Genomic DNA, 11,317 nt, shown 5'->3' with positions numbered 1-11,317 from the left:
CCCCTTTTCCCTTCATTCTCCTGGTTGACCTGGGCTTTAGGACTCAGGCCACCTCATCACCCACACTCTCCTTCCAGAGCTCTATTGGCAGGGCCTGTAGGGAGCCCCTTCCTTCCCACAGCAGGAACTGAGCCAACACCTTGGTACAGAAACGAGGGAAAACACTCCCTGATTTTTAATCTGACTTCCGATCACAGCGCAATGGGTGTCACACACACTTCCAGACCCTGTGGTGGGAAACCCGGGGTTGGGGTGGGGGAGGACAGAGACTCAGAATGGGGGCAAAAGAAAGGGATCGAAATCAAAGATCTGAGGTGAAGCAAGTTGGGGGAGGTGATGGGGGCCAGCCAGGCAATACATTCCAATGGCTCCCACAAGGGGCAGCCAGAGGCCTGGGTCCCTCACCCCAACCTCAGGTGCCTCAGAGATGGGGGTGACAGTGATGGGGCAGGTGAGATGCTGCCATCCCTCACCCCATACCCCTGGTGAATCAGGGGGCAAGGATACAGGGGTTAAAGGGGGGCAGGCCCTCTTTCTTACCCTCCCAGCCACTCCAAGGTGTGGGGAAGGGGAGCCACCTCCTCTGCTTCAGAGGGAGGCTCAGAGAGGGCAGGTCAATGCCCAGTCATGCAGCCCAGCAGGGACTAAAATCCCCAAATAGTGGACTGCTCAAGGTCAGGGCAGTCACTGTCAGGCTGCATTACTCCCAGTGGGTGGAGGGGGGATCACCTAGGGAAGCAGAAGAGAGAATCGAAGCTTCCCTCTCACCCTGGATCTGGATGATAAGTTTGCTGCCCATGACCCCTTCCCCGGACTCCTCTCCATCACCACTCTGGGCTACCTGGTTTCCTGGTCTATATGCCACAGCTTGACTACATCAAGGCTAGGTTGTTCTATCTGTCCCTCTTCTAACAAGGGACCCCACTATCCTCCCACCAGAGCAGGGCTGAGGGCTCAGCCTCAAGGAGAACTTGGCTAGGGAGCAGGGGACTCGCACCATTTCTCCCGCCCTCCAAATCCCCCAGTAATCCCTCAGGCCGCTACCAGTATCTTCATTATTTTTGTTATTTCTAAATCAGTACAAAACTGACAGTGATCAGCTCCGGTGACAAGAGGTAGAAACTGGCCAGGCAGCCGGAGAAAATGGGGCGGAGTGAGTCAGGGCATAGGGCCAACGGGTGTTGGGACACGGGGCATCAGATCCTGAGGGCCTCAGCCTAGGGGTGGGGATGCCAGCATAACTCCCCCAAGCACAGGGGTCCCCGTAATTCTTTTCCTGGCTCTGCCCCTCCCCAGATCAATCAAGATAATCTGAAATTCAAGGCAGGCAGGGTCTGGGGCAGTCAGATTGGGGTCAGGTGGGGAAAGCCTTCACTGGCACAATCTGACTGCCCGACTCCCTCCACAGCCTGCCCACCACCAGCCCCTCCAACCCAACATCCCCCAGTCTGGCAGACCACCTAATCCAGAAGGGAACAGAAGGCTGGAACCTGGCATCGTGGAAATAAATCTATCCTTTGGGGCATTCCCTCTCCATACTGTCAAGAAAAAAAAATTAACCCAAGGGGTCATCTGGCTTTAGGGTCAGGAAGGGGGTGAGGGGCACCCGGCAGGGACGGACCATCGAGTTAAGGCTGGAAGGTAGGTTGTTGTGTCTCTGGGGGCTTTTGGGCGGGGAGGTCTCCCTGGAAGGGGGAGAGCTCAGCCTTCTCCCCCTGACTGATCTAGGACCTCAACCCTCGAACCCCAGTTGAGGTCCTTGGGCCACCCGCATCTCTCTGCCCTGTGCCGGTGGTGCTGACGGTCAGAAGGCTGGCCTCTTAAAGAAGCTGCCAGTATCTGCGACAAGGAGATGGACGAAATGAGAGCCCTGTGAACAAAGCTGGGGGTGGAGAGTGTGGGTAAGACAGCTGAGGACAAACAGACACTTGGACGAGTAGACACTGGAAAGGAAGACACGGGACAATGACAGACACACTCTCTGGAGAAGGTGGGTGGGGGCCCGACCAAGGCAGCACCTCCCTATCCCCACCCTCACGTCACGCGCTCACCCCCAGTCCCAAAAGGCGGCAGCGCCCTCTTGGGGCCGGGCCGGGTACTGCACTAACTACAGCACTAAAGGTGGCCATCCCAGGAAGACAGACGCAGGAGGGGAGGACTGGGCAGTTATGGGGAAGCTCCCTCTCGCCCTCTGCCTCTCCTGGGGAGGTGAGTGGCTGCAGGGGCGTCTCAGGCCTGATGGTAGGAGTTCTCTTCCTGCCCCCTCCCCGCTTGGGCCTTTTTGGGCTGCGGCCCCGGGGCGCGGCGTCACATGATGGCGCAGCGGTTGCGGCGCAGCGCGCCCTGGAAGCGCAGGGCGGCGTGCACGTGTTTGCAGCGGGCGCAGCCGACGCTCTTGAGCAGCTCGCTGAAGAGCAGCAGGATGTGCCAGTTGTACTTGGCCGAGCACTCCACGTAGCCGCACTTCCAGGTCTTGCGCACCAGGTGTGACACGTTCCAGCGCGGGATCACGCGTCCGCGCTGCAGGTCCCGTTTGTTGCCCACGATGATGATGGGCGTCTCCGAGGTGCCGATCACCCTGCGGGGCGAGGTGGGAATCTCAGAACCCCACAGTCCACAACCCCTGGATTTCAAGAAAGGCAGGCCGTGCCTGGTCAGAAACACTGCCGGCATCCGTCTGTTCCAGGCATAGCACTAAGCCCTTGAGGTACGTTACATTCTCTAGCTGGCACAATTGACCCAAAAGGTGGGTACTATTGTTTCCCCCATTTTACAGGTGAGGAACCTGAGGCTTACGTGTTAACTGGCTTAAAGTCATGCAGCTGAGTGGCCCCGGCAGTCCCTGCTCTTAACCACTGCACTAGACTAGCCACCCCATGGTAAGGGTCCCAAAATGGGTTAACAGAAATAAGGACAGCAAAGTGTCATGAGTGCGTGTGTGTTTGAGTCTATATGTGGGAACTAGAGGGCACTTCATCTGTTTCCCACTGAACCCTTTTCATGGGAAGTTGCAAGCACTGGAGCATCCATTGAGGTAGCAATAGACTGTATCCCTGCCACTCACCTCGTCTCTAGGATCTGCTGGCGGATGGTCTTGACGTACTCAAAGCTGTCAAAGCAGCAGATGTCGTAGACCAGGATGTAGGCGTGGACGCTCCGGAGTCCCCTGCAGCAGGCGTCTGCCCACTCCTGCAACACCCCCAGCCAGTACCAAGGTCAGAGCAGTCATGAAGGCTCCCCTTGCCCCCAGGCACCTCCAGCCATACACAGCACTCTCACCTGCCATTGCACCCTACACCTTCCACACCCACCCAACCCCAGGACACCAGGCCCAGGGCAAAATGGAAGAGCTCAGTGCTGTGGCTTCCCCACCTCCAAGCCAGGATAGGGCAGGTCACACTGTCTGATCTCCAGGGAAACTCTGTCCTGTGCACGCCTGGAGCTGAGATCTGCCTTGTCCTATTTTTTCCCCCAATCCATCCGACCAGTCCTTTATTCAAGTACATTTACTAAGTGCCCCTTAAGAGCCCAGCCCTGAGCTAGCTGTTGGATCTACTGAAATCCTCTTTACAGGCCTCCGTTCAAATGCCTCCTCCTCCTCCAAGAAGTCTTCCTGTAAGCAGGGGACTACTCCCTTTATCCACTGTGTTCTAAGAACAGTTCAGTTATACCTTGTTCAGGGCTGTTTGCATCCCCAGATCCCCACTTCTGCTGTGAGCTCCTGAGAGGGCCAGAGCCTGGCCTTCCTCATTTTCCTTAGTGCTTCATGCCGGCTGGCTCTTAGCAAGCGCTTTAATTGCACTACCCAGGCCGGTGAGCTCTCCGTGGTCCTGAACCCCACCTGGACCCTGCTGGGATCAACACTACTCCGGCCTGTATCGCTGCCCTCAGATTGCTACCCGATGTGCCCCTTCAGTTTGCTCCACCGAGAGTTGAGGAGAAAGCCTGAGAAGAAAAACGTTGAGATTGGATGCAAAATGGGGGCTGATGTAGAGTGGGGTCCAAGGGAAGCGCCAGGGAGATGGAACTTCCCGAACGCTTGTGGCAAATTCTCACGGAGGGGCTGCAGCTCAAGAGGAATAGGCCCCTGAAAAGGTTGAGTGCACTAGAGAAGGTTCCTTAACAGATTAATTAGCTGATTAACCTGCCAGCAGATGGGAATTGCAAGGGCAGTAGAAGGCAGCCAGTGGGTGGAAAGAAGGAGCTCTCTGAAATTGGGGGAGGCAGAGGCCTCCCAGGACAGTTTCTCTAGGAACTAGGGCCCAGGGGAGAGACCAGAAGCAGGTGCAGGTGTATCTCCTGTGCCAGCTTATGAGCTGCGTTGGGAAAGGAACCAGGCATGAAGGACTACTGCTGGTTCTGTACAGCAGAGAAGGATTAAAAGGGGAAAGACTTTGGTGGCAGTGATGAAGAGTTAAGTCTGACTCCAGAAAAGCACTTCCCAACTCAAAGCCTTAGAAGCTGCTGCAGTGGATTTCTCCAGGGAGATGATGTGGCATCTTTTCTTTGTGCTGAGTTTTAACTTTGGTGCAGGGGGAAGAGGCTGAGGACAAATCTAAAACCGTAGGAAACCACAAACTGACTTCTCAGGCCAGGAAAGACTGCATTCCACTGGACACAGTGACCTCTGGGAGCTTGGGACCCCCACATGTACACCATTCCTCTCCCATCCCACACAAGGAGTGGAGATCAGCGGGAAGTGGGAGGGAGGGGGAAAGAGGCAGAGAGGCTCCCACCTTCTTCCAACTCTGTGCTGGGGAAAGGGAACAGCTGCCAGCCCTTGAGGGTGACAGCCCCACAGCTCCCCCGACATGCTACCTCGAGGGGGCCTCCAGGCTGCCTCTCACCCACTCCTCCTGGGGGGCTCCTAAAAGGGACAGGAGGAAGGCTCTCAATTGGCTAGGTTGTCCCCTTCACCCCTGATTGAAGAGAGGAAGCAAGAAAGCTCAGCTTTCCTTCCAGCTAGCTCCATGTAGCATTCTAGATGGTAAAAGACTATCTTGGGGCTGTGTCAACACAGAGGACGAGCAATGGAAACTGAGTCCAATTCTAAGGACACAGGAGCTGAGGACACTCAGCCACTTGGGTGCCAACCATGCATTCACTGCTTATTCCTTTGGTGGGCTGCACATGCCCTCTAACCTCAGCTTCCTTCTCTGGCAGGAGGAGAGGGGCTGCAGAAGCAATGCCCGAGGCTCAGATCCCAGGAACACCGCTCTCCTGGGCTGGATCTCATCCGGCACTGGGAAAGAACGTGTTATTTTCAGACAGTGGCTGTAGGGACTCTTGGGTTTTATTTTTTGATCTTTGCCACATGCAGAGTCCTGTCTCAGTATTTCTCTGCTCAAAGTCCCTTTCTGTGTTCCAGGAGTGAAGTCTTGGACAGCCTGGAGAGTCCAGAGCTCAGGGTCAATCAGGAAGAAAAAGGCCAACAATCCGAAAGAAATATGGGCAAAGGCATTAATAGTTTTCAGAAAAAGAAAGGCAAAGGCCTTCAAACATATGAAAAGAGGCTATACTTCACTCATAATCAGAGATTCAAATAAAAACTACACTGAGACCATCCTATCTCATCCATTGGATTGTCAAATATCTAAAAGTTTGACAATGCACACCGATGGCTTTAGAGAAGCGAATGCTCATATAACATGGCTCACAGGAGCACACCGTGTGTACCTTTATGGAAGGGGAGGGGAATCTGGCACCTTCCAAACTCCAGCTGCATTTATCCTTTGACCTAGCAATGCCATTTCCAGAAACCGATGCCACAAATATACCCCACTATGTACAAAGTGAATATGAACAAGGCTATTCATGGTGTCACTGCTTGAAATGGCAAAAGTTTGGAAACAACCCACTTGTCCAACAAGAGGGGACTCCATAGAACACTTCTCCAATGGAATATAGTGTAGCCATGAAAAAAGAATGAAGACCTCTAGATATTGACATGGAAAGATCTCCAGGTTATAATATCCAACCAAAAAAAAAACCAAGGTGCAGAACAGTTTACTGTTTGTTTGATTTTCAGTGTAAGAAGGGGAGTGGAATGAGAATACATTTTCTTATTTGTGTCGAGAACACTGGAAGTGTGACTAGAAAGCCAAGGAGAATGGCTGTAGAGAGTGGGGCAAGAATCGAGGTGAGGAGGGCAGGGGTGGGACTGAGATTTCTCTGAGTGTACCTTTTTACAAAGTTTGGGCTTTTAAATTGTATCTTACTGATTTCAAAACAGAAATTAAATTAAAAATAAGCACACAACAAAATGTGAAAAAATAAACCAAGCTCAATGAACAGGACCAGAGCGGGGTCTGTACATCCACTCAGGCTACTGTTAGCCTCCTCTGGAGGAGAACTGGAGGCTTGACCTTGGACCCACTGCCCTGGCCTCACTGTTTCCAAGGGGTGATGCAGGGACCAGGCTTTTTGTTTGTTTGTTTTTGGTGCTGACACCCCCACACCTGGGATGGGAAAGACAAGCGTCCCTGAGGTTGAGCCAAGGCCCTCCTGCCTGGAGTTGCTAAGACAGTGCCGACCCTGAGCCCCACCCCAGCCCCCAACCCTGCCCGAAAGATTGCTGTATTGCACAGTTACAACTGGCCAACCCATGCCCCCGCCTTCTGGGCCTCCACTTTGCCTCTCCTTCTTGGAGAAAGTCTGCACAATCTGTTCAGGGGCTTCTTTGGTGAGCCAACATGTCTGAGGGCTCAGCTTCCTCCTGCACCCCACCCCTTTCAAGCCAGAGGTAGACAGAAGGAAGGAAGACCTGGTGCTTCAGGCTGGACCCTATAAGCCAGGGCACCAGGGACATCTGAATTCAACCCCTGCAGAAGGCTGACCCATGGGCCAGTCCTGAGTTCAAGGGACACAGCATCACTTAAAAGAAAAGACCTTTGGGTAAGAGACATGGTTGGGGTTTCAATCTCTGAGAACCCACCTTTCCCAGGTCCCAGCCCTTTCTTCTGCTGTCCCTTCTACAGATAACGTGCGTCTGACGCCATGGAAGGCAGAGCCCAGAATGTTAACAGGCATTTAGTGTTCCATGCCTTTCTCTCCACTGCCCCTGACCTGCCTAAATCCTACTTAGTTGAGATATCACCTCCTGTGACCCTCACCCTTGCACACCTGGGTGGGTTAGATGCCCCCTTTGGGGCCGCCTTAGCTCCCCACGTCCCCTCCAATCACAGCACTCATCGAACTATGTAACAGTTGCCTCTTTGTCTTCTCACCAGTCCATGAGTTTCCATGAGAGCAAACTGCATGCCTGTTTTGTGCACCATTCTACCCCGGTGCCCACCACAGGGCCTGGCACACATTAGATGTTCATCAAATATTTGTTGAATAAACCACTGCACAAATGAATGGATACCTGGCATGGCTCTAAGCAGGGTGGCCCATGGTGCAGTGCAGAGCTCTCCCGCCAGCAAGAGGGCCAGAGCCTGGAGAGGGGTGCAGTCCAGCCTCTCCCCAACCCCTCCACTCCCCATGGACCCACTGTCCCTGCGGGCCTTCCTACCTGTAGTGTGTTGACAGGGAAGGCGCTGATGGGCGGGAAGTCGAGGATCTGGAGGTCGTGCACGTGGCCGTTCATGACGACAGCGGGCAGGTAGAGGCGGCGGGCGGTGGTGGGCACGCAGACCTCGCTGAACTCGTTGTACAGGAACTGGCGCACGATGGCACTCTTGCCCACGCCTCGCGCCCCCAGCACGGCCACCCGGTAGGTGGAGACCATGCCTCTCGCCCCGCTCCACCACCGCGTCCTCGCCGCTGCCTGGGGCTCCCCCGGGCTGCATATTCCAGGGGCTGGGGGCTCAGCCACCGTCAGGACCAACCATCGCTGCTCCTGCTTGCCCTGGGCCCTCTGCGGCCTTCACCTGGACTGTGGGGACAAGAGATGGGCTTGGTGGGCCAGCTTCTTGGACGTGTCCTGTACTCTCCCACCTTGGGAACTTTGCTGAAGCTGTGACTGCCACTTGGGCTCCATTTCCCAGAACCCCTCTTCCATCTATCCAAAGGCTCCCCATCCTTCCTTCTCCATTTTGCCTGCCGTCCACCTCACCAGTGGGAATCAGTCTTTCTTGACTAGTATTATGACCTGATTTTTGGCTGGGTTTGACTCCCCAGCCTAGGCAGGTGGCAGAGCAGAGAGCAAAGAGCACTAGACTTGGCTTCAAATCCCAGCTTCCCCACAGAGCCTGGGACCAGGCAGCAACAACCCACGGCCTTGGTCTCCTGGTCCCCAGGGGGAGATTAGGCAAGTGTGTCTCAGTGGAGGCACGCCCGGCATTTTGTGGAGAGGGAATTCTTTATCCAGCAGGATGTCTGACACTCCCAGTTGCCAGGAGGTACTTGCCAGTGGCAGCCTCCAGTCACCATCATGACCTAAAAGGCACTCCCCCCAACATTTCCGAGCGCCCCCAGTTGAGAACCGCTGGACTAAGAAGATGGTTTTGGCTCTGGAGTGTGACACTCGTTGAGCACTTCTAGGTCAGCAGGCCCACGTGGTTATCCTGGGTCAATACAGTACCCCAGGTGATAGGTATTCCCACTTTGGAGAGAAGGCCCAGGGAAGGAAGAAAGGAGCACAGGCCCACAGCTGGGATCGGCAGCTGCTCCTTTCTACACTGTCAGTACTGCCAGCTCCCAAGCTTAGTGCTTCTAGCTGGCAAAGGCCACAGGCCAAGGGCTGTGTCTTGATTCTCTGGCAACCCCCTGAGCTTGGAGGGCCTGGCACACAGCAGGTGCCCGGGAAAGGGCTGCTACGGTGTTGGACCTTGATGCGGATTAATTAGCTCCTTGCCTGCTCAGTTTCAGTGACTTTAGAGCTCGGGTGTAAGTCCTGGCTCTGATGTTTCCTAGCTGTGGGTCAGAGAGCAAATCAGCTGTCCAGTCCAAGCCATGTTCTACACGCACATAAAGTAGGGTCCATAACCCCTACTTCCAACATAATCCAAGTAAACCTTTTAGCCAGATGCCTTCTCCTGTTAAGGATGGTGACTAGGGAGGCTGGTACGCGCCTGAGACCTCTTGCCTGGGGACTGTTCCAGTGCCTGCTAAGTGGGTCCAGGGCAGATAGGTTTGCTGGCTCTGATGGAGTCAGGCTTTCCAGCATGTGAGTATGTTTTCTCTTGTGGATGCGTGTTCTTTCCACATATGCCCGGCTCAGTCTGTCCTGGTTCAGAGGACCCAATCCACTGGGTGCCCACACAGCATAGTAAACCAAGGGCAGGATTTGGGGTGAGATCCACCAGCACTGGATTCGCTGCTCTGAGACTCCCCTAAAGCATGATCTTGGGCAAGAAACATCATAGGGTGTTGTGAGGTCATGCAAGTAAAGCCCAGTGCCTGCACGGAGTAGGTGTTCAGTAAACAGTGACCATTGTCACACACAGGAGTCCTTCAGTCATCTGAGGATTTTCACCATCTCATTGGGACCTCCAAGCAATCCCAGATGGGTCACTATGCGCTGCTGCTCATGTACATGCAGTGTGTGCGTGCGTGTGTGTGTGTGTGCGCGCGCGCACAACTCTCCCCATTTCATTGAAGGTAAAAACAAAAACAAAAACAAAAAGATTTAGAGAAGTGACGACCACATGGCCAGTTGAGCAGTCAACTAAGACTAGGACCTTGATCTCCTTCCTGCCCCAGGCAGTGTCCTTTCCCCAACAAGTGCTTATCTACTTATATGAGCACCCAGCTGGGGGAACTACCAGTCCCTCCTCCCCATAAATCCCTTCAGGGCCCTGGGCCCCTCAGGCATCCCTGGACACTGTCAGCCTGGGAGAGAGCCTCAGCTGGGTTAATTACATAACCAGAACAAGCAGGTGGGGAGGGGGGCATCCCAGGGAAGCAAGAGAGGGCAAAGAATGCAAGCAGCATCCCGGCCTCTCTGGGTGTGGCAACTTAGAGGTATCTAGGATGCACCCTACCTGCAGATTCTCCTGGACACCACACACCCTGCCCAGAAACCAACCGTTTCTAGGGGACTCGCTGGGAAATAAAAGCGGGACACAGTGCTACAGCCAGGGAGGGGGTGCAAGAGAGGCCCCTAGGCTGGGGCCAGCCTCCTGGAAGTCACCAGGCCCAAGTGGGGCCCTGTCCCTGACTCAGAGGTGACTGGTGCCCCCTCCCGCTTCCCAGGCAGGGGTCCTGCGTCTAAGTATTTATTAATCCAACATCCCCAGCTGGGTAGGGGTGGAAGAGGGCTGTCCAGAGAAGCAGGGCCCAGGCCCCTGAGCGATCCCTCCCCAAGGCCTGTGCTCTGCAGTGAGTCTGCAGACAGCGCCCGGGGACATACACTGGGGCCAAAGCCTGCTTCTGGTCCCCTCCCCTGGGCCTGGACACCTAAGTCCCTGCCCCAGACTGAGGGCAGGGGCTTTGCAGGTGCCGTGGGCCGAGTCACACGTCTGCCCGCCGTGTGTCCCCACCACGTTCGTGTGGGAGTGGGTGGGAGGGGGCGTCGGAGGATGCTGAGCTCCCTATGACCTGATTGGTAGGAGCTGGGGAGGGGGGGAATACCAGAGCCCAGCCCGCTCTCCGCCTCCAGCACCTTGCAGGCAACCCCCACCCCCAGCTCCAGCTCTCACGTGGCTGCCCCGCGCCGCTTCCCCGCCGGCCCGCCGGCCCCCTCCTCCCTCCTTGCCCCTGGCCCCTGTCGCTCCGGCTGTCCCCCACCACTCTCCCCCGACCAAGGACCCTCCCCGGCCCGGCCCACCCCGGCCCCGGCCCGCCCGCTCCCCCCGCCCCCCGCCGCTTACCCGAGGCCGTCCTAGCTGCCCCCAGCTCCGGCCGGCCGGCCGGCGGGGCCGCGCTCCCCCCGGGCTCCGGCGCTGCCCCCCGGCTCCCCGGCCCGGGGGGAGAGAGGTGGGGGCGCCCCCGGCTGCGCAGTCGGGGCGGGCTCGGGGCGGGCGCGGGGGGCAGGTGCTGGTCGCCGAGGGGGTAGGAAACCTCCAGCCGGGCTCTCCCTCCGGAGCGCGCCGCCCGCTCGCGCTGGAAGGAGGAGGAGGAGGCGGGAGCGTGGGGGGGGCGGGGGGCGTGCCCGGCTGGCGTTCCGCTGGGTCCCTGAGCCTGACATATCCACTTGGGCGGCCCTGGACGAATTCTTTAGTCCCTAGCGTCCACCTTCACCGCTCCCGACTGTCCCTGCGGTATTTTTAACTCTAACCAGGAGAGTTGGGAGAAAGGGACCGGGGTGGCCCTAAAGTCTTTGGCTTCGCTTCATATCCCACCCCCACACCCCAGGTTCCCTCTCTAGGTCTCTCTTCTGACCCCTGCCAGTTCAGTCACTGGACTGGCATCTGCTGTGTGCCTTGCACCGTGT

The 11,317-nt window shown here is 56.3% G+C and overlaps 1 protein-coding gene across 1 annotated transcript; it reads right to left on the bottom strand.

Moving 5' to 3' along the window:
* Nucleotides 1-144: 144 nt before the first annotated feature.
* Nucleotides 145-10,990, bottom strand: RASL10B (RAS like family 10 member B). Its single transcript, XM_074342591.1, has 4 exons — nucleotides 10,755-10,990; nucleotides 7,514-7,876; nucleotides 3,065-3,189; nucleotides 145-2,578 (listed from the first exon to the last, which is right to left on the bottom strand). The coding sequence occupies exons 2-4, from the start codon at nucleotides 7,727-7,729 to the stop codon at nucleotides 2,308-2,310; spliced, it is 612 nt and encodes a 203-aa protein (XP_074198692.1). The 5' UTR covers nucleotides 7,730-7,876; nucleotides 10,755-10,990; the 3' UTR covers nucleotides 145-2,307.
* Nucleotides 10,991-11,317: the final 327 nt, after the last annotated feature.

This window comes from Camelus bactrianus, chromosome 16 (assembly GCF_048773025.1).
Source record: "Camelus bactrianus isolate YW-2024 breed Bactrian camel chromosome 16, ASM4877302v1, whole genome shotgun sequence".
Taxonomy (NCBI): Eukaryota; Metazoa; Chordata; class Mammalia; order Artiodactyla; family Camelidae; genus Camelus; species Camelus bactrianus.
This window is presented reverse-complemented; position numbering and strand designations above follow the sequence as displayed.